This window comes from Eleutherodactylus coqui, chromosome 4 (assembly GCF_035609145.1).
Source record: "Eleutherodactylus coqui strain aEleCoq1 chromosome 4, aEleCoq1.hap1, whole genome shotgun sequence".
Classification (NCBI taxonomy): Eukaryota; Metazoa; Chordata; class Amphibia; order Anura; family Eleutherodactylidae; genus Eleutherodactylus; species Eleutherodactylus coqui.
Window position 1 is genome coordinate 222261061 of NC_089840.1, and position 24208 is coordinate 222285268.

General features: G+C 45.5%; 1 protein-coding gene across 1 annotated transcript in view; it reads right to left on the bottom strand.

Moving 5' to 3' along the window:
- Positions 1-24208, bottom strand: part of PCDH15 (protocadherin related 15) — a 1187477-nt gene that overhangs the window by 1021099 nt on the left and 142170 nt on the right. Inside the window, exon 4 of the mRNA XM_066601652.1 lies at positions 10163-10323. Within this exon, the coding sequence (XP_066457749.1) occupies positions 10163-10323 (161 nt within the window). The remainder of the gene's footprint in view (positions 1-10162; positions 10324-24208) is intronic.

A 24208-nucleotide genomic window follows, 5' to 3' on the forward strand; every position in this document is an offset into this window, starting at 1 on the left:
TAGACCCGAGCACAGTGATACTCGGATAAAGCCAATTACTCGAGCGAGTAGTGCTTATCCGAGTACGCTCGCTCATCTCTAATTATAATAGATTTGACTTATTGTAATCGAAGCATGTGCTCTTATAGAAACTGCTTCCTGTCAATCCATAAGCAGATAACTTTAATCATGCTAAGTATTGTTGTGGTGAGAGTTGTTCTCCCGAGCTTGGCTTAAACTTGAACTCAGAATTTGGACCCCAGAAGCATATCGTATAGCAAATAGTTTTGGTTGCACTAACAGGGGCATTCCCATCACTGATCGGTACTAGCTCAGCTCCCCCTCCCCTCTCTTGTGACAGAGGCTGTTTAGCCATGCCCACAGAATACTACATAATGCTCTACTTCTATTGTTTTCCTGATTACTACTGGTGGAAAGATTGGTGCTGGTATTACAAATAAGCCTGGTGTAGTTCATTACAGCACAGTGCTATCTCTAGATCAAATGAAAAGATAGTAGGATATGAGCTGCACTAAAAACAGAACCTAAGTTATGATCTGGATGGAGAGCAGAGCATAATAAAATAGTACTAGAAGGTGCAGCATGCTGGGGCATGGGAGCTGGTGAGATTATCAGAATCTACAAACACTGTCAAATAGCCCCTCTTTTAGTACTTATAACTGGGAGTGACTATGATAAAAAAAATGAAATATATATCTTTCCATAGACTGCACTTCCCTGTGTGAAAGACTCACATGAACTTAGAAATGACTATTGTGCTGATTTCTTCCTGTCACTGCAGAAAGCTCTCAAGTGGTCATTTCTCAAAAATCCCTTGCTATGTAATGTCCCCCTCTCACAGCATGCTGTTATAAAAGTCCTTTTACATGCAACAATTATTGCTCAAAATTCGTCCGAATCAACGAAAATGAGCAATAATCGTTAAATGTATACGTGAGCATCATGCACTTTTCGTTTAAACAATAGATTTTACTTCACATAAAATCCATCATTAAGCTGCTGAAAGACTGAGCAAATACATTGCATTTTAATGTATTTTCGCCCATCTTTCAAAAAAAATGCAGGATGTTTACACTAGCCGGAGGAGAACAATGGAATGTACCAGCAGCTGTTTATGTAGCTGGAGTGTGTTTAATCACATGCTGGGCTCTGCAAACAGCTCCTGAAGGTCCTTTTACATGCAAATGATAAAGTGCTAAAGGACATTAACCCCTCAATGACGCGGCACTTTTTTTCTCCATTTTCTTCTCCCCTTTTAAAAAATCATAACTCGTTTATTTATCCATCGATGTCGGTGTATGAGGGCTTGTTTTTTGCGGAAAGAGTTATATTTTTCAATGGTACCATTTAATGTACCATATAATGTAGTGAAAAATTTTAAAAAATTTAAGTGGAGCGAAATTATAAAACAACAACATTCCACCGTCTTTCAGTTCGTCTTGTTTCTAATGCACACAAACTACAGCAAAAGATGACATGGTAACTTTATTCTATGGGTCAGTACGATTACTAAGATACAAAACTTATATAGTTTTTTTTTTTTGCTGTACTACTTTTATTTTTTCAAAGACATTTCGTTTTTTTTATTATTTCCTACCCCATATTCTGCGCGCAAAAACTTTTTTATTTTTCTTTCAATATAGTTGTGCGAGAGTCCATTTTTGGTGGGTTGTCCGTAGTTTGCGTTGTTACCATTTTTATTGCATATGACTTTTTGATCGCTTTTTATTGCATTTTTTCTGGGAGACAGGGTGACCAAAAAAGTGCATCTCTGGCATTCTTCATTTTTTTGGTGGGGACGACCTTCATTGTGGAGGGTACAAAATGCATTACTTTGATAGAGTGGACTTTTACGGATGCAGAGATACCAAATATGTATTTTTGTTTTATCATTTACATTCTTTTATTATAAACTAGCGTACCCGTCGCTCGTTGCTGCGAAGACAGACATACATACATACATTCGTTTTTATATATCTAGATGACGGCAGCAGCGACCACTGAGGTTTTGTAGGCCGCTGCTTCCCCCTTGCAGGCTGAATAAAATAGCCGTTGTGTGCAACATCCAATTTATCCGGCTGCTGTGGCTTCTTGGGAAGATAGCCTAGTACATGTTTGCCCACTTCCAACTCCAATGGAGACTGACTGTAAATGGCTGGCGTGCTCTAGTATTTATGGTTTCAAGCTGTACGTGTCATTGCATACAGTCTATCTATCTATCTATCTATCTATCTATCTATCTGGGTTATTGCATACAGTCTATCTATCTATCTATGACATCAGGAAATGAGAGAATTAGATTCCGTACGTAAAATTTGAACGCTAATTCTTTGGCGCTTTGAATTGAATAATCGAGTTGGGACCCATTAACTTTTCCTATTTATGACATAATCAATGCTCGTGCCAAATTTCACGTTTCTATGACATTGGGAAGTGAGAGAATTAAGTTGGGATGAGACATAAGGCCTTGCCCATAAGCATTCCCCAACCTCCAAGAACTGAACCTACCTACCTGAATGAGATTTTGTAGGCCGCTGCTTCCCCCTTGCGGGCTGAATAAAATAGCCGTTGGGTGGAACATACAATTTATCCGGCTGCTGTGGCTTCTTAGGAAGATATCCTAGTACTTGTTTACCCACTTCCAACTCCAATGGTAATTGGCTGGCGTGCTCTAGTGGTTCCAAGCTGTACGTGTCATAATAGAGCCTTAATGACATCACAATGCAGCTTTATAGAACATGTTGGGGCATGTTCAAGGGCGTCCAATGTTGATGACATCAGTGATGACATCACAATAGCAGGTGGCTTACTTATTCGATCTACGTGGGGGGGGGGCGTAACTTTCGACGACGCTCGCGCGCCATTTATCGTAGGATATTTGTACTATGCCTATAATCTTCCCAGGAGTGTACTCAACAACTTCCCAAAGTTTCATGGCGATCGGATGAATGGTGTAGTAGCGCATAAAGGACAAACACGCACGCACGCACGCAGACAGACATACATTCAATTTTATATATATAGATATGGCAAAAGGGTTTTTAAAGAAACTGTCATTACTTTTTATTTTAATACTTGGTGAAACTTTATTTATCCTATTTTTACTTTTTTTTCAGTCCCCACAGAGGACAACAACTTGCGATGCTTTGATCCCTCCTGCAGTATGACAAAATACCACAGGATTACATCAAACTGCTATTGGGCAGGCAGTCTATCAAGCCACCCCACAGGGATGGCTTGATGGTCAGTCTGCTAAGACAGCTCTGGGGCCTTTTAGAAGGCCCCTGGCTGCCATGACACCAGCACGGCTCCCTGCGATCTCATTGGGCATTAATAGCGGCATTTAAAAGGTTAATAGAGTCGATCAGTCATGCGGCTGATTGCAGCTGTTGCCAGAGAGTGTCAGCTGTAATAAACAGCCAGTGCCCGCGCTGTATGAAAACAGGTGGCACTGCGATCTCTCTTCATACATACCATGACACTGCAGGACGTAACTGTACGTCGTATAGCAGAAAGGAGGTAAAGCCTTTAACACTTTATGCAAATACATCACTAAATCTTTCAATCTTTCGGCAATTTGAAAGATGGTCTTTGCATGTAAAAGGACCTTTACTAAAGAGAGCAGGGTAGGGAGGGACTGACAAGCAGCCATCAGTTTACTCTCATTGACAGATTATGCAAATCTGTCAGTCCTCCAGTCTGCTGTGCCTTGGAAAACAGTACAAGCATAGAGACCAGATTTCAGAAATTTTTAATGAAAATCAATTATAAAAAGTATTCATTGCCAAAGACAGAGTCATTAAAGAAAACAAGGGCTGCAAAGGTGTACATAGCCTTTAAGTTGTAAGTGAGGTTTATTCTAATCACTAATTATGATGGGCATTACAAGGAACACTGCCCCTGGGACATCTTTATGTCAAGGGAGAGTTTCATGTCAAGATCATGACGACCTACTTCCTCTCAAAGTACTGTATATACTCGAGTATTAGCCGACCCGAGTTTAAGCCGAGTCAGTAAGTTTTACCACACAAAACTGGGAAAACTTATTGACTCAACTATACTCGAGTATATACTAGGTAAAAAAAGCCCTCCATACTCACCTCCTAGCCGGCGTTTGTGTCTGTGCGGCAAGCTGCTTGAATTCTCCTTGCTGTCATCCCCTGCCGTCCTCTCTGCTCGGCTCTGTCATCTCTGTCAGCGTTGTGTGAGTAAGCGCTGTGATTGGATCGAGCACCAGCCAATCACAGCCGGCGCTCAATCCAATCACAGGCCTTACTTACACAGCGCTGACAGCGGGGGATTTGAAAGCCGAGCAGGAAGATGACAGCGGGGAAAATTCTAAAGCAGCTTGCATGCGATCCAATCACAGCGCTTACTTACACAGAGCTGACAGAGCCGAGCAGAAAGGACGGCGGGGGATGACAGCAGGGAGAATTCAAGCAGCATGCTGCATCGCCGCCTGGAACACAGGAATTCAAGCAGCTTGCTGCAATGCCGTCGGGGACACAGATGCCGGCTGGGAGGTGAGTATGGAGGGTTTTTTTTTAACCCTTCCTTGACTCTAGTATAAGCCGATGGAGGCTTTTTCAGCAGAAACAAATGTGCTAAATGTGCTGATAAACTCGGCTTATACTAAAAATGGGAAGATATCCACATTCAAAATTATGCTTTACTGATCTTTTCTGTTCTGGAGATTCATGGAGTCTTGACAAAAGCAGCTGTTTCACCACATATGCCTGTTTAGTTCCAAGACACTGGTTTTCAAGAGCTGCCCATATACTTGTAGAGGAAATGACTCTCTGTGACTCAGAGAAAGTGCTTCAACTTTTTTTGCAGAGTATCACTTAAAAAGCTCTGCTACACTAGAATTATAAAGCATAAAGATTAAAGAATCATCTTATGTAAAAATGTTATTGCAGACCTGGCACATTTTATTTGATTTTTAATTTTCTTATCATTTATAGAAGGCTACGTTTATCTCCTGTATCCAACTATGTATTTTATCTATAATAAGAATAATGCGGATTAGGAAGGTAGGGAATTCATAGACAGTAGGCATATGGCATGTAGTACTATATTTGATGGTTTTATAAACCCTATATAAATAAATTTGTAGTATTGACTTAGGTCCGGAGAAGATAAATGAGATACAACTGTAGCTTGCTTTCACACCTCATTAAGTTCCATAGAGTTATCTAAGGGCTCATGTCCACGGGGAAAATAAGAATTAAAATCTGCAGCGGATTTTAACTCTTCTCCCGCGCGCGGATCCGCACCCCATAGGGATGCATTGACCACCCGCGGGTAGATAAATACCCGCGGATCGTCAATAAAAGTGATTTAAAAAAAAATGGAGCATGAAAAAATCTGGACCATGCTCCATTTTCATGCGGGTCTCCCGCGGGGACGGCTCCCGCGGGCTTCTATTGAAGCCTATGGAAGCCGTCCGGATCCGCGGGAGACAAAAATCATATTTTACTCACCCGCTCCGTTTCTTCTCTTCGGCGCCGCGCCATCTTCTCTCAGTCGCGGCCGGATCATTTTGCTTCGGCCCGGCGCATGCGCGGGGCACGTCACCGACGTCATCATGCACATCCGCCGAGCCGAAGAATGAAGATCCGGCCGCGACGAGAGAAGATGACGCCGCCGCGAAGAGAAGAAACGGAGCGGATGGGAGGTGAGTTTATTCTCATTTATTCCTATTTTTAGGCCTCATGTCCGCGGGGCAGGAGGGACCCGCTGCAGATTCTACATGTAGAATCCGTAGCGGGCCCGATTTTCCCCGTGGACATGAGGCCTTAAGGTTACCAAGTATCAACCTGTTAAGGAGTCAATGCATTGAAGTAGAAAGTAGGTATATTTATGTATGGTGCTTAATTTTCATTAAATAGATACCCATGTATGGCATTTATTATTGTTATTACAGATTGTATTCTTAGATCATTTTGCACAGGATTTTGAATGACAGTAGCAGGATACATGGCAGCATCCATAGAGCACAGAATATGGTAATAGTCAATCTATATATGTATTAATATAGTGTTCATTCATTACTTTATAATTTTCTTTTTTAATTAATAACATAACCCCCCCCCCCAAATATATCTTTTAATATCGTTCATTAAAAAAAGAGGGACATAGTTAAACAATTAGTCAAAAATGAAATGATCTATTTTAAAGTTCCCATAGAAGAGACTGAATCTACCCAACCAAACTGATTGTACAATTATTAAGGTCAATAATTGGATTCATATCAGCCAGGGTTGATATCCTGTATGGTGGGTCACCACCCATCTATGGCTGACATCTTTGGTATCGTTCACATGTGCAGGCTATTAGTATATGCAGTCACTCCTCCCCAATCTGGGCTGGTTTGAGTGGGTGACTGCATATTAGCCTGCCAGGAACAAGCTGCTCCTCCACCTCATTATTGTCTAGCTGACTGCATATCTTTAGGGCTTAAGGCCATTGCGCCTGCCCTACGGCGATTGTGCCGGTGGCGATTGTGCCTGCCTTATGGCGATCGTGCCTATGGCGACCGTGTCTGCTTTGCAGACCTTCAGGTATTGTATTTTTGGCCTTTTCAGTGAATAATGTGTTTTTTTCTTTTTCCTCACCTCTGTGATTTTATGTAATTTATCGTGAGTTAGCGTAGGTACTGACGGAAGCGGTGTGACCTCGACGCGGTCCGTCAGCCTATGCGTTTTGGCCAAAATGCAGTACCAACACCCGCATTTTATTAGTATGCATTAGTACTTTTGTATGTAGTTTGCTAGTTGGTGGGGGAGCCCAAGATGTCAGCCAGTGTGGCCCACTTTAGAGATACAGGGCAACCCGCTGTCATATCAGCCAGGGTTGATATCCTGTATGGTGGGTCACCACCCATTTATGGCTGACATCTTTGGTATCGTTCACATGTGCAGGCTATTAGTATATGCAGTCACTCCTCCTCAATCTGGGCTGGGTTGAGTGGGTGACTGCATATTAGCCTGCCAGGAACAAGCTGCTCCTCCACCTCATTATTGTCTGGCTGACTGCATATCTTTAGGGCTTAAGGCCATTGCGCCTGCCCTACGGCGATTGTGCCTGCCTTATGGTGATCGTGCCTATGGCAACCGTGTCTGCTTTGCAGACCTTCAGGTATTGTATTTTTGGCTTTTTCAGTGAATAATGTGTTTTTTTCTTTTTCCTCACCTCTGTGATTTTATGTAATTTATCGTGAGTTAGCGTAGGTACTGACGGAAGCGGTGTGACCTCGACGCGGTCCGTCAGCCTATGCGTTTTGGCCAAAATGCAGTACCAACACCCGCATTTTATTAGTATGCATTAGTACTTTTGTATGTAGTTTGCTAGTTGGTGGGGGAGCCCAAGATGTCAGCCAGTGTGGCCCACTTTAGAGATACAGGGCAACCCGCTGTCATATCAGCCAGGGTTGATATCCTGTATGGTGGGTCACCACCCATCTATGGCTGACATCTTTGGTATCGTTCACATGTGCAGGCTATTAGTATATGCAGTCACTCCTCCCCAATCTGGGCTGGGTTGAGTGGGTGACTGCATATTAGCCTGCCAGGAACAAGCTGCTCCTCCACCTCATTATTGTCTGGCTGACTGCATATCTTTAGGGCTTAAGGCCAGTGCGCCTGCCCTACGGCGATTGTGCCGGTGGCGATTGTGCCTGCCTTATGGCGATCGTGCCTATGGCGACCGTGTCTGCTTTGCAGACCTTCAGGTATTGTATTTTTGGCTTTTTCAGTGAATAATGTGTTTTTTTCTTTTTCCTCACCTCTGTGATTTCAATAATTGGATTCAAACTCAGGACTCCAGAGTTCCAAAACCAAGACAGTAATCACTTAATCAATAAGGGTACTGGCCACAAGAAAATTCATATAGTGGTAAAAAGGTGATAATCAAAAAATGCTGAAGCCCAGAAAATTAGAAACCATCTATAAGATGGTACAATAGTAAGTATAGACAAACTCCACTTTAGAAAGTTCACAGGAAAATAAAGGTTTTCTCCAATGGGGCATGAACGCAGGACCTCAGCATCCCAAGGCCACAGTGCGAACTACTACACCACATTATTATACCTAAGATATTTTTAAGAGAAATGGGTTAAAAAAATATGGTAACCCTTGTCCCTGATATAGAATCCCCCCCCCCCCAAAAAAAAAAAAAAACAGGAGGTCCACTAGACTCAAAAGTGCAGAAACATGTCAGACTTGTATCCCAGCATACTACTGGTAAAACAAGTACACCAGAAAACTTAACACGTTTCTTTTAGTCTTTCTGAATACTAAATCAGGAGTAAAAGTTTTTGAAGCATAACCAAAAAGACATTGGTAATACAAAACAGAGTCCAAAAAATAGATAAACAGTAAATTATAAGGACAGTCACTACCGAGTACTGATGGTGGATGGGTGGTGGGTAGAGATGAGCGAGCATACTCGCTAAGGACAATTACTCGATCGAGCATTGCCCTTAGTGAGTACCTGCCCACTCAGAAGAAAAGGTTTGGCTATTGTCGTGGGTGAGAGGTGAGTTGCGGCAGTGAGCAGGGGGGAGAGAGGGAGAGAGAGATCTCCCCTCCGTTCCTCCCCGCTCTCCTCTGCTGCTCCCCACCCACCGCCGTCAGCCGAACCTTTTCTTCCAAGCCCTCACAGGTGTTATTGGCTCCTCCATTTGGTAGTCAGCTACCTGCATGGTGAGAGGAGGATGCATCTATATGCACTCCTCAGTCAGTAAGTAACGGCCATTTTCTGTGATTGTTTTTAATTCTTGATTTCCCCTTCCGTGATGCATTTTCTTCCAAGCGGGCAGGTACTCGCTAAGGGCAATGCTCGATCGAGTAATTGCCCTTAGCGAGTATGCTCACTCATCTGTAGTGGTGGGGCCCTGAGTTCGAATCCTATTATTGGCCTTAATAATTGTACAAACGGTTTGGTTGGATAGCCACAGTGTCTTCTATGGAAACTTTAAAATAGTCAAAAATGAAAAAATCTAATTGTTTAACTAGGTCTCTCTTTTTTAAGGAATCATATTAAAAGTTACATTTAAGGGATTTATTCTGTAAATTATTCTATTTTTTCTAGATCCCTTTTGCCTTCCAGTGATTTATTTATTCATTTTTGGTTTATTTTTGTGTAGGTTTTGTATTTCAAATGTTGCATCCACTGCCATTGTTGAAATCTGCTAAAGTGGAGATCACTTCATTCTTTCCAGCACAAAATGCTGGAAGCCAAAAGAAACTTGCTGAAATGGAGACCTACTGATTTTCATTTCAGCAGATTTCAACAATGGTGGTGATAGGTTCCATCCAGTTTCCATCCAGGAATTCCATCTAGGGTGACCACTACTCCATTCAACTTTGCAAGTTTCCACTGCAAATTTTACCGAGTGAAGTCCATGTCAAGTCAATATAACATCCGAATGCCACAGACTCAATGCATTCTCTTTCAGAAACATTATTTTGCCTTTACATGACGCAGCATAATACAATCTCTGCCAAAGACAACATGCTTATATATGAAAAGATCCTAGGGAAGGTCTGGGCAATAATTAAAAACTAGAAAAGGAAAAATACTAGAGATGAGCGAGCATGCTCGTTTAGGGCAGATACTTGAGCGAGCATCGGTCTTCTAGAGTAAATGATTACTCGTCCAAGCAAATTCGGGGAGAGCGGGTGGGCGGGGGGGAGGAGAGAGATCTCTATCACTCCCCCCCCCCCCCCGCGCTTTCCCCGCCACATTTGCTCGGACAAGTAATCAGTTACTCGAGAAGACCGATGCTCGCTCAAGTATCTGCCCTAAACGAGCATGCTCGCTCATCTCTAAAAAATACCTAATGGCAAAAAGGCCCTTATATATCATCCCTTACATTAAATGCCTCTTTATTAATTCAACTTAAAATAACCAAAACACTCTATAGTATTTATGTTGAAATAATAAACAGGTTTTTAATGTTAGGGACGATATATAAGGGCCATTTTGCCACTATTTATCTTTTTGGTTAAAGACAACCAGTCTGGCCTGTTTTTCCATGTGTGCAATACCTTCGCACAGACATGCTCTTTTATTTTTAACCCTAAATATAAATTTGTAATTCAAACCAAAATAAATTCTGTTAATTAAAATCCTTACAACAATTAAGCAATAGACTTACATCTCGGTCCAAGACTCTTCCAGTGCTGTTGAGATACAGTATCTGTTTAATGGGATCCAATATCACCCAGTAATCTGCATTTTCTATCAAGGTAAGTTCGATGCTAGGAAAAAGGCCTCCAGCTGACCCTTTGATTTGCATGTTGTCCACAATTATTGTACCTATAGATCAAAAAATAGAAAAGCCATGTAATATAGTACACATCAGATGTACAAAGCTCTAAAAAAATATATATACAGTATACATATATTTTTATAATATTAAGTTCACTAATTCTTGTTCTTTTGCATTAAAGGCAATGTCCCAAGAAAATAAAACGCCACCTATCCATAGGAAAGTAAATACGAATTTGTTTAGTGAGGAGGGGCAAATGCTGGGACCCTCACACGTCAGAAGAATTGGGGTCCTGAATCCCTGAATAAATAGAATGGTGGTCCATGTATGTAATACCTATAGCATGTTCATACCTATAGCACGGCCAGAGATGGACAACTGCTTTTACTTGGATATGTGTGGCAATCCCTTAGGAATGAATGCTCTGTTTCATTAAGCTGATTTGTACAGCAAATTTCACCCAAAATGAAGTCAGTGTTGAGTAAACATAAAAATCCAGATGTTACCACTGTAAATTATTTCACGTTTTCCATAAAGATTTGCAACAAAATCCTTGTCAGAAAATATGCATTTTTTACCTGCACTTTTTGCTTTGATTTTATAGAATCTCTCTATTGTTCACGTGTCAACACTAAGCAATAAAAGGGTGAGTTAATTGCTCAGGTCTTTTTTCTTAAGTTCATAGTAGCCCATCTACTTCACAATGTTGCAAAAAAATGTATTTCTGTACTCATTACTTTCAAGTGTTTCTGTCTAGATTTCCCTCAAGACATTGGATAATGTATTTGCCAAAATATTTACCATTGTTTTACTCCAAACAAATCATATTTTTCCCCATATGATTCAGTAAATCCACACTATGAATTAGAAAGTTTGCATTGCACCGTAGAGATATGTAGAATTCTCAAATCATTAGTGTTTTGTTGTCCCACACTTATTTTTTTGGCATTTATCATTTTTTTAATTGCTGCTCTCTACAGTGGGGAATGCAGAGATATCCCAATTTAACAGTTTAGCAATACATATCTAGTCTTTTGATTTTATGCAAATGTAATATTTCATACATTGTACCAAACAAAGCATTTATAACGCAAAGAAAACCAACATGCATATTTGTAGGAGTATGGAATAACAATCTTACATTACCGTTGACACTGTTTACAAGCAGAGAATTGCCACAGAATAAAAAGTAAAACGGGTAAACAGAGGGAAGCCGAATATAAAACTGAGGTTTTCTTAGCACTAATGTACAGTAGATAGCTGGTTAAACAGCAAACATAATAATCAAGCAGCAAGAAAACCAAAAAGACCAAAGGTTAGCTTTGAGCTAAATGCTTCAACTTTGTACCCGTTTGTTGTGGCGCTGACAGCAGGTGCCAATCAGCTAGGGTCCCGAGCTGTAGACTTCAGCCGATGAAGTACTGAGGACCTATCCTGAGTATATTCTCATCAATGGTATTTGCCCAGAAAACCACTTTTATATCAAAATAACAAACAAGCTAATCAAAGAGCAGAATGCTATAATTAAAACTCTCTGTGGCTTTTCTTTGGTCCCAATTACGATATAGCCAAATTTTAAATGACTGTAAAAAATTTCTATTACAAGTACTCTTGTCTTAAGCCATTGAAAAGTTATTATCTTCATGCAGCCAAAGCCATTGTAAAGCAATTCAACAGTCAAATCAACAGTGGCCCAGAAAGTTATCATAGAATTAAGAGTCGTGTTAAACGGAGCTGCATTGGTATAGTGGTTAGTATCTTGCTGATCAGTCTTGGACACCCTCTAGTGGATATTCAGGTGTTACCGGATTAGGGGTGCACTCTTCTGAGGCACCCCTGTGAAGTAAGTTGTTCACCACCTTTCATGCCTAATTGGAGCGCTGGAGTTTTTTTTATAGGTTTACCTACTCTATTGTGTTGATCGGCCTTCGTGATTATTTTTTAGCTTCTTATGCCTATTACTGCATGTTTAGCTATTGTACCTCTGTTCCAACCTGGCTAGTTTTTTACTACATTTTTGCTACTTATTGGTGACTGCATTTGACTGATAAATCTTGACCTGCTTAGTATTCGAAAACCTACAAATTTCTACATAAAGACCCTACTGGGAACTCATGCACATTGCTGTATTGTGGTTCTGTTATGTAGAGACTAGAGATGAGCGAGCATGCTCGGTAAAGGCAGATACTCGAGCGGGGAAGAGGGGTCGGGGGGGGGGGGCAGCGTAGGGTAGCGGGGGTGGGTGGGAGCGGAGGGGAGAGAGACAGAGAAAGATCTGTCTCATTCTTCACCCCCGCCCCCCTCCGCCGCCCCCCGCATTTGCTCGGATGAGCATGCAGTTACTCGAGAAGAGCGATGCTCGCTCGAGTATCTGCCTTTACTGAGCGCGCTCGCTCATCTCTAGTAGAGACCCATAATAGGGGTGCATGAGTCCTCTAATGTATGTCTGTATATTCTTAATTCCATACACAAGCATACAGTGTTTTTTTCCATTCTTTAACACAAACCCGTTGAGCAAATGTTCAATTGCTGTAGCTTAACTAAATATGACAAACAATTAGAATGACATTTAATAAACACACAAAATAACAGCGGACATAAAAATAGCAAGGTCAAAGAACATGTACAATGAAGGGTAACAACAAATCAACAACTAATGTATTGGATTAATTCATTTCTTTTGGAAACCTAGTAATTGGTGTGAAATGTAAATCAAAGATATTTCTCAAAATAGAACCACTGTAAGGCTGATCAGTGTCTAAAGCATCTGCATAAATAGCCATGATGTGATATCTGGAAGTTAGAATTAATTGGAACAAATAAAGCTGTGAGAATATCTCTTGTGTGTCTTAATGTAATGCTGGGCTTGCTTATAACTATCCATGGCAACCAACTCAGATATTATTGTACATCATAAACTTGTTAAAAGTATTTTAACCCCTTCATATATTATAATTAGAAAATCTATACCTTTTTAAAATTATAGACATTGTATTTGTGTCTTCTGCACCTAATTCCCTTTGAGGGCTCAGTTACACAGGCGCCAATGAGCCCGTGTTACTGCACGAAGAAGACGGCTGCACTGCAGGTGCGGGCGACTCTCTGCACCGCTGGAGGAAAGAACACATGAGGACAATGGAGCCGGTCATGTGTTCTTTCTTCCGGCGGTGCGGAGAGTCGTCTGCACTTACAGTGCGGCTGATTTATTGTGCATAAACTTGGGCGCATCGGCGCCCATGTGACTGAGCCCTAATGCATACTAACCTGCGTTATGAGATCACCGATTTTGGCCTTATAAATAAGTACCATAGGCGTACCATCAGGGGTAGTTGGGGTCACAATAGCGACCCGGCCCCTGAGCTTAAGGGGGCCCCGAGGCCGCCTTCAGCCATTAACAAATGTAAATTCAGGTCGCACTGTCGGCCGCATGATTAGTGCGGTCTAGCCGACAGGATGAGCCAGAGAGGAAGCTGAGGTGGGGGGAGGAGAAGGAGCAGGGATGCATGGCATGACATCCTCCTGCATGGCTCATTCCCCTGCTGACAAAGTGTACGTCGGCTGCTGTGTGCCCTGCTGTTGAGAAGTAGTCCGGGGTCACGAACTACCATTGATTTAGGTATGTGTGCCGTCCCAGTCCCAGAAGAGCAGCCTTACTATTTGTATAATGTGCTGCTATGAGGCCACAGTGTGTATGTACAATCTACCCTGCAAGGTCCAGTCTCAAGAGCTTCTAATACCTGTCTCACTATAACTATGTGGTTGTAAGGTGGATCTGTAAACAGTAGCATTCAGGGAGACAGGTGACATTACCATAATTACTGCTGCCAACACCACCTAGTTAGTGCTCAACATGAAGGCAGGTTGTAATCCCTCAGTGAGTGGCCTGATCAAGTTACAGGTTATGAAATCATGTCAGATACATAACTGCTTCATAAACAGGCAGGTATATGATTGTCGCGGCTCCGGTTATGCTCTCATATATTGGGATACTGGTTTACTTTATACTTTTTGGTTTAAGTTAAGTTGTAGTTAGTTTTTGCTGACAAGGGTCTAGCTATAGGGAGGGGGGGGGGTGAAAGACAGCAGTCACACCTGGGTCCTATTCTCTGGCACATTAAATACATTCTGGTACAGATTTTGCATTGGGGCCCAGGGGCTTCAATTTACACCTCTGCATCCATCAATCCATTCATCCATCCATCTATCTAGCAGGATGTGAGCTGTGCTCCTGCAGTGACTCAGTGCTCACCTCCTCCCGACGTCTCATTTTGCTCTGTGCCAGCTGTCGCACAGCTGCGCATGTGCAGAACAGAGACATTTCTGCGTGGTCCTCTGCGACATTCGCCTAAAAATAGGACATGTCGTGATTTGTTTACCGTGTGAGTTTTCACGTAGTCTAATCGCATCCATCTGCATAGGATTGCATAATCTAATGCAACCCTATGGCAGCGTCCACGGGCAGAAATTTCCGCCGGTGTGCATTTGGTCTCTCTCTCTCTCTCTCTCTCTCTCTCTCTCTCTCTCTCTCTCTCTCTCTCTCTCTCTCTCTCTCTCTCTCTCTCTCATTCTCTCTCTCTCTCATCCTCTCTCTCTCATTCTCTCTCTCTCATTCTCTCTCTCTCTCATCCTCTCTCTCTCATTCTCTCTCTCTCATTCTCTCTCTCTCTCATCCTCTCTCTCTCTCATCCTCTCTCTCTCTCATCCTCTCTCTCTCTCATCCTCTCTCTCTCTCTCTCTCTCTCTCATCTATCTACGACTGGTATAAGTTATACATCTCCCTGGATTTACTGTATATAATTGCACATCCTTTACACACAATTAAAAAACGCATCAAAACCACAAGCGGTTTTTAATTGTGTCTGCAGCTCCTTAATAACGTACGCGGTCTTTAAATACCGCATGCAGGTTTTTATGTGTTTTTCTTTTTTTGTGGTTCTAAAGTGCAACAAAAACATAAACCACCCTAAGTCCGCTCTCACACACGTGTTCAGAAAACGCAGCTTGTAATCGTAGCATTTTTACCGGAATTGTGAGCTTGGTTCTTAAACGCATGGCACAGTGTTTGACAGCGCTTTTTAATGCACCCCATCATTGTGATGGGTGAAAAGGTGCGTAAAAAACACCGAAAATGCAAAAATAGAACAGTCAGCTCTCGAAAATCCCAGCATTAGAAACACCGTGTTCAAGCGCAGGTTTGAGTAACCTCATTAAAATGAGCAGGAGCGTCGTATAGCAAGTAAGTACGGCACTCGGGACGCCACTCTAAGGGCGCCCACCCACTGGCGTTTTTTTTCACTGCGAAATTCGCAGGTTTTTTTTTTCTGCAGGGGGTCTATGGGACTTGTAATGTAAAAATCGCGATCGCGCAAAATCGCGATTTTGCGCGATCACGATTTTAGCTTTGCATGTCCCATAGCCCAAAGACCCCTGCAGAAAAAAAAAACGCTGCGAATTTCGCAGTAAAAAAACGCTAGTGGGTGGGCACCCTTATAGCGGTAAAAAGTGGTGTGTGTGTGAGAGTGGCCTAAGGGGCTACAAACAAATTATCATGTAGTGCAGGAAATGCAGCACGATCTAGGTATAGGTACTGGGGGTTGGGGCCAAAGTTGAACATTTGCACCCGGGCCCCTGAGCCTTTAGGTACGCCCCTGATGAGTACAATTGTTCAGCACTTTGCATTCAGCTGGACATTATAGCCTCATGAACATGGGCGGACGCCTGCTCCAGATTCCGCAGCAATAACGCTCTATAGCATGCTATGGAAAAACAATTGCTCATGCATACGAGCGGAAACCAATTGCAGTTTCAGCTAGTGGATAAAAAATCGCAGCATGCTCCATTTTATTGTGGTCCCGGCATGGACGGCATCCATTGAAGTCAATGGAAACCATCTGACCCGCAGCCCGTCCACAGTTGACATTGTGGACGGGCTGCGGATTCTGCTGGAAAAGCAGGAGTTACAGAAAAAATATCTGTACTGCGCATGTCTGATGGTGAGCTGTGCAGACCATCCGCACTACAGAGAAGCCAGAAGACGAGAGGTCTGCGCAGACGCTGCCACGTGCAGACACAGGTACACAGGATCACCCACCGTGAACATGGCTAGATTCCGTGCGGGATTCCCCATGCAGAATATGTGCATACTGTGTGCCCACTAGATAACTTTTATTTTTCATCAATGTACCCATATGAGCTCTCTTGTTTTTTCAGGATGACTTAGAGATTTTCAGAACCATTTTCAGAGAAAAAATTCTGAAACAATTTATGTTAGGATAATAATGCATGAAATCACAAAAAGATGGCGGTCTATTTACTAATTCTGTCTAAAACACACTGCTGACTTGGATTAGACGGACTTAAATGCATTAACTTTTTCACAATAGCTCTGCTGAATGAGAAATCTCTCACATTTTTGGAACTTTATATCAACTACTAATTGGCTTAGTTTACAACTAGAGATGAGCGATCGTACTCGTCCAAGCTTGATACTCGTTCGAGTATTAGGGTGTTCGAGATGCTCGTTACTCGAGACGAGCACCACGCGATGTTCGAGTTACTTTCACTTTCATCTCTGAGACATTTGCGTGCTTTTCTGGCCAATAGAAACACAGGGAAGGCATTACAACTTCCTCCTGTGACGTTCCAGCCCTATACCACCCCCCTGCAGTGAGTGGCTGGGGAGATCAGGTGTCACCCGAGTATTAAAATCTGCCCCGCCCCGCGGCTCCCCACACATGCATTCTGACAGAGATCAGGGAAAGTGCTGCTGATGCTGCTGCTATAGGAAGAGCGTTAGGTGTTATTTTAGGCTTGAAGAACCCCAACGGTCCTTCTTAGGGCCACATCTGACTGTGTGCAGTACTGTTGAGGCTGCTTTTAGTAGTGTTGCACAATTTTTTTTTTTTGTATATCGGGCGTGCAGACCATTGCGTCCTCAGTCTGCAGTCATTTTACTCAGTATAGGGGCAGTACTGGTGAGGCAGGGACAGTGGGAAAGGTGAAAGAGATATACTGTCTATACAGGCAGTGGGCTTTTTTTTTAAAAAAATGGGGAAAATACTATATTTGGGCTGCCTGTCTTCAGTGTACTGCGTGTCTGCTGGGGGTAGTAGTCCTAATTAATACGCAGCTAAGCCTTACAGCAGGCTTGCGCAAAATTGTTTCCTGGCTCTGCTGTGCCCGTTACATCACCGCCGTGATAGCGCCAGAGGGAAACAGTAAACATAATATACGCTGCATACAGTATCTGTCTGCTGTTTCAGCTCACCATTTAAAAAAAGGGAAGCCAAATACTTAAGGCGTACCACTGCCTTTTGGCCACTTGACTGCTTCTGAGGTGTGAATTCCACTAGCTCAGTCCTACGCACCAACGTCTCACTACAGGCGTGCGCAAAATTGTTTCCTGGCTCTGCTGTGCGTTCCGTAAGCGAAGTCAGCCTCCAACCACAGGCCAATAAGCGGCACATTTAATTACAGCGTTCTGTTTCTGCTCTACTTGTAATACACCATGCTGAGGGGTAGGGGTAGGCATAGAGGATGTGGACGCGGGCGTGGACGCGGTGGCCCAAGTCAGGGTGTGGGCACAAGCCGAGCTCCTGATCCAGGTGTATTGCAGCCGACTGCTGCGGGATTAGGAGAGAGGCAAGTTTCAGGGGTCCCCAGATTCATCTCCCAAATAATGGGTCCACGCGGTAGACCTTTATTAGAAAATGAGCAGTGTGAGCAGGTCCTATCGTGGATGGCAGAAAGTGCATCCAGCAATCTATCGACCACCCAGACTTCTACGCCGACCACTGCTGCAACTCTGAATCCTCTGGCTGCTGCTCCTCCTTCCTCCCAGCCTCCTCACTCCATTACAATGACACATTCTGAGGAGCAGGCAGACTCCCAGGAACTGTTCTCGGGCCCCTGCCCAGAATGGGCAGCAATGGTTCCTCTCCCACTGGAGGAGTTTGTCGTGACCGATGCCCAACCTTTGGAAAGTTCCCGGGGTCCGGGGGATGGGGCTGGGAACTTCCGGCAACTGTCTCAAGAGCTTTCAGTGGGTGAGGAGGACGATGACGATGAGACACAGTTGTCTATCACTCAGGTAGTAGTAATTGGAGTAAGTCCGAGGGAGGAGCGCACAGAGGATTCGGAGGAAGAGCAGCTGGACGATGAGGTGACTGACCCCACCTGGTTTGCTAAGCCTACTGAGGACAGGTCTTCAGAGGGGGAGGCAAGTGCAGCAGCAGGGCAGGTTGGAAGAGGCAGTGCGGTGGCCAGGGGTAGAGGCAGGGCCAGACTGAATAATCCACCAACTGTTTCCCAAAGCGCCCCCTCGCACCATGCCACCCTGCAGAGGCCGAGGTGCTCAAAGGTCTGGCAGTTTTTCACTGAGAGTGCAGAAGACCGACGAATTGTGGTGTGCAAGGTTTGTCGCGCCAAGATCAGCCGGGAAGCCACCACCACCAGCCTCACTACCACCAGCATGCGCAGGCATATGATGGCCAAGCACCCCACAAGATGGGACGAAGGCCGTTCACTGCCTCCGGTTTGCACCACTGCCTCTCCCCCTGTGCCCCAACCTGCCACTGAGATCCAACCCCGCTCTCAGGACACAGACACGACCGTCTCCCGGCCTGCACCCACACCCTCACCTCCGCTGTCCTCGGCCCCATCCAGCAATGTCTCTCAGCGCAGCGTCCAGCCGTCGCTAGCGCGAGTGTTGGAGCGCAAGCGCAAGTACGCCGCCATGCACCCGCACGCTCAAGCGTTAAACGTGCACATAGCTAAATTGATCAGCCTGGAGATGCTGCCATTTAGGCTTGTGGAAACGGAGGCTTTCAAAAACATGATGGCGGCGGCCCCGCGCTACTCGGTTCCCAGTCGCCACTACTTTTCCCGATGTGCCGTCCCAGCCCTGCACGACCACGTCTACCGCAACATTGTATGCGCCCTCACCAACGCGGTTACTGCCAAGTTCCACTTAACAACGGGCACGTGGACAAGCACAGGCGGGCAGGGCCACTATATCTCCCTGACGGCCCATTGGGTGAATTTAGTGGAGGCTGGGACAGAGTCAGAGCCTGGGACCGCTGACGTTCTACCCACCCCCGGAATTGCGGGCCCCAGCTCGGTGGTGGTATCTGCGGCGGTGTATGCTTCCTCCACTAAACCACCCTCCTCCTCCTACGCAACCTCTGTCTTGCAATCAAGATATATCAGCAGCAGCACGTCGCCACCAGTCGGTGTCGCGCAGGGTGGCAGCACAGCGGTGGGCAAGCGCCAGCAGGCCGTGCTGAAACTACTCAGCTTAGGAGAGAAGAGGCACATGGCCACGAACTGCTGCAGGGTCTGACAGAGCAGACCGACCGCTGGCTTTCGCCGCTGAGCCTCCAACCGGGCATGGTCGTGTGTGACAACGGCCGTAACCTGGTGGCGGCTCTGCAGCTCGGCAGCCTCACGCACGTGCCATGCCTGGCCCACGTCTTTAATTTGGTGGTTCAGCGGTTTCTGAAAAGCTACCCACGCTTGTCAGACCTGCTCGGAAACGTGCGCCGGCTCAGCGCACATTTTCGCAAGTCCAAGACGGACGCTACCACCCTGCGGACCCTGCAACATCGGTTTAATCTGCCAGTGCACCGACTGCTGTGCGACGTGCCCACACGGTGGAACTCTACGCTCCACATGTTGGCCAGGCTCTATGAGCAGCGTAGAGCTACAGTGGAATACCAACTCCAACATGGGCGGCGCAGTGGGAGTCAGCCTCCTCAATTCTTTACAGAAGAGTGGGCCTGGTTGGCAGACATCTGCCAGGTCCTTGGAAAATTTGAGGAGTCTACCCAGATGGTGAGCGGGGATGCTGCAATCATTAGCGTCACCATTCCTCTGCTATGCCTCTTGAGAAGTTCCCTGCAAAGCATAAAGGCAGATGCTTTGCGCTCGGAAACGAATGCGGGGGAAGACAGTATGTCGCTGGATAGTCAGAGCACCCTCATGTCTATATCTCAGTGCGTTGAGGAGGAGGAGGAGGGGGAGGAGCATGAGGAGGAGGGGGAAGAGACAGCTTGGCCCACTGCTGAGGGTACCCATGCTGCTTGCCTGTCATCCTTTCAGCGTGTATGGCCTGAGGAGGAGGATCCTGAAAGTGATCTTCCTAGTGAGGACAGCCATGTGTTGCGTACAGGTACCCTGGCACACATGGCGGACTTCATGTTAGGATGCCTTTCTCGTGACCCTCGCGTTACACGCATTCTGGCCACTACGGATTACTGGGTGTACACACTGCTCGACCCACGATATAAGGAGAACCTTTCCACTCTCATACCCGAAGAGGAAAGGGGTTCGAGAGTGATGCTATACCACAGGACCCTGGCGGACAAGCTGATGGTAAAATTCCCATCCGACAGCGCTAGTGGCAGAAGGCGCATTTCCGAGGGCCAGGTAGCAGGGGAGGCGCGGAGATCAGGCAGCATGTACAGCACAGGCAGGGGAACACTCTCCAAGGCCTTTGCCAGCTTTATAGCTCCCCAGCAAGACTCTGTCACCGCTCCCCAGTCAAGGCTGAGTCGGCGGGAGCACTGTAAAAGGATGGTGAGGGAGTACGTAGCCGATCGCATGACCGTCCTCTGTGACGCCCCTGCCCCCTACAACTACTGGGTGTCGAAGCTGGACACGTGGCCTGAACTCGCGCTGTATGCCCTGGAGGTGCTTGCTTGTCCTGCGGCTAGCGTCTTGTCAGAGAGGGTGTTTAGTGCGGCTGGGGGAATCATCACGGATAAGCGTACCCGCCTGTCAACCGACACTACCGACAGGCTAACACTCATCAAGATGAACAAAGCCTGGATTTCCCCAGACTTCTCTTCTCCACCAGCGGACAGCAGCGGTACCTAAACAATACGTAGGCTGCACCCGCGGATGGAAGCATCGTTCTCTATCACCATCAAAAACGGGGACCTTTTAGCTTCATCAATCTGTGTATTATATTCATCCTCCTCCTCCTGCTCCTCCTCCTGAAACCTCACGTAATCACGCCGAACGGGCAATTTTTCTTAGGCCCACAAGGCTCAGTCATATGACTTTTGTAAACAATGTTTATACGTTTCAATTCTCATTAAAGCGTTGAAACTTGCACCTGAACCAATTTTTATTTTAACTGGGCTGCCTTCAGGCCTAGTTACAAATTAAGCCACATTAACCAAAGCGATTAATGGGTTTCACCTGCCCTCTTGGTTGGGCATGGGCAATTTTTCTGAGGTACATTAGTACTGTTGGTACACCAATTTTTTTGGGCCCTCACCTACAGTGTAATCCTAGTAATTTTTATGGGCTTCGCCTGCACTCATGGTACAGCAAGGTGTGTGGGGTTGGCCTACACTTTTGCTACATAAACATAAATGTAACTGGGGCCTTGTCTATACTGCAACTACTGAAATGTGAAAGAGACTGTTATCTCCCTAAACTGCTGCAACGGGAATGTTACTGTGGCCTGTCTTGACTGCTACTACTACTGAAATGGAACTAATACTGTGCTCCCCCTATACTGCTGCTTCGGAATTGTTACTGGGGCCTGTCTAGACTTCTACTACTACTGAAATGGAACTAATACTCTGCTCCCCCTATAATGCTGCTAGTGATATGTTACTGGGGCCTGTCCCTAATGCTACGGCTGAAATGTTACTAATTCTGGGCTCTACCTATACCGCTGCTAATGCTATGTCACTGGGGTGTGGAAACGGAGGCTTCCCAAAGACATGATGGTGGCGAGGCCATTTCCCACCAACGCGGTTACTGTTAAGGTGCATATAACCATGGACACGTGGAGAGGACACGTAGTGCCTCAAAAACATCCCCCTCCTCCTCCAACAATGAAAACTTTCTTGGAAATACCTTTGCATTGGTCCATCTGGTGGCAGTCCAAGAATTTCACCTTTACCGACACAACAAGAGAGCCTCCCCACCATCCCCCTGCCACGGTCCACTTAATCCTGGCCACATTCCGAAAACCAACTAAATAAAACCGCGCCACTAGGTCCGCAGTCGCCACCACATTCCCAACGCGGTTACTGTTAAGGTACATATTACCAGTCTGACTGGGGCATGCACTGCGGGCCGAAGCACACCTATGTTGTATGTGACGTTAGCTCTGCTGAGCAGGGCACTGCAATGGGATACATTTATGTACCGCCGATGGGTTCCAGGGAGCCACCCATGCTGTGGGTCCACAGGGACTTCACATTAGGGATTTGTACCTGCCAGTGTCTATGTATTAAAAACCCCGATGGTGGGGCATGCAGTGTGGGCCGAAGACCACCTGCATTTAATCGGATGTTACCTCGGCTGTGATGGGCAATGCAATGGGATATATTTATGTACTGCCGGTGGCTTCCTGGGACCCACCCATGCTGTCGGTCCACACGGAGTTGTAACTGCATGTGTCCACTTCTAAAGAACCCCAGTCTGACTGGGGCATGCAGTGTGGGCCGAAGCCCACCTGCATTAAACCTGACGTTACCTCAGCTGTGATAGGCAATGCAATGGGATATATTTATGTACCGCCGGTAGGTTTCAGAGAGCCACCCATGCTGTCGGTCCACAGGGACTTCACATTAGGGATTTGTACCTGCCAGTGTCTATGTATTAAAAACCCCAGTCAGACTGGGGCATGCAGTGTGGGCCGAAACCACCTGCATTTAATCGGACGTTACCTCAGCTGTGATGGGCAATGCAATGGGATATATTTATGTACCGCCGGTGGGTTCCAGGGAGCCACCCATGCTGTGGGTCCACAAGGACTTCACAATAAGGAGTTGTACCTGCCTGTGTCTACTTATAAAAACCCCAGTGTGACTGGGGCATGCAGTGTGGGCCGAAGCCCACCTGCATTTAATCTGACGTTAGCTCTGCTGTCCAGGGCACTGCAATGGGATACATTTATGTACAGCCGGTGGGTTCCAGGGAGCCACCCATGTTGTGGGTGCACACGGAATTCCTATTGCGGAGTTGTACCTGCCTGTGACTATTTATAAAAAACCCCGGTCTGACTGGGGCATGCAGACACCTTGACAGAATGAATAGTGTGTGGCACATGGGTTCCCCATTGCTATGCCCACGTGTGCAGCTTCTGATGGAGGTGGCACAGGATTGGATTTCTCATTGCTTCTGTACAGCATTGTGGGCTATCGTCCCGCTCCTTTTAAAGAGGGTCGCTGCCTGGCCGTGCCAACCCTCTGCAGTGTGTGCCTGCGTTTCTTCCTCATGGCAGATGCACTTATAAATAGACATGAGGGTGGTGTGGCATGAGGGCAGCTGAAGGCTGCCCAGGGACACTTTGGTGTGCGCTGTGGACACTGGGTCGTGCGGGGGTGGGGGGGGGGGGGGGGGGTTGGGCAGCATGTTACCCAGGAGAAGTGGCAGCGGAGTGTCAAGCAGGCAGTGATTGTGCTTTGTTGGATGTAGTGTGGTGCTTAGCTAGAGTATGCCTTGCTAATGAGGGTTTTTCAGAAGTTAAAATTGTTGGAAGGGGGGGCCCACTCTTGCCACTATTGTGGCTTAATAGTGGGACCTGGGAACTTAAGATGCAGCCCAACATGTAGCCCCTTGCCTGCCCTATCCGTTTCTGTGTCGTTACCATCACTTTCTTGAATTGCCCAGATTTTCACAAATGAAAACCTTAGCGAGCATCGGCGATATACAAAAATGCTTGGGTCGCCCATTGACTTCAATGGGGTTCGTTACTCGAAACGAACCCTCGAGCAACGCGAAAAGTTCGTCTCTAGTAACGAGCACCTGAGCATTTTGGTGCTCGCTCATCTCTATTTACAACAAAAAATGCTCCTATTTTTGCGTAAAATTTTTGGTGCACAGTGTCACATTTAGGCCACACCTCCTTTCCTAAAAAGAAATGCACCTTTGTCCGAAAAAAAGTCCAAAGCATTCTAAAATGCTAAG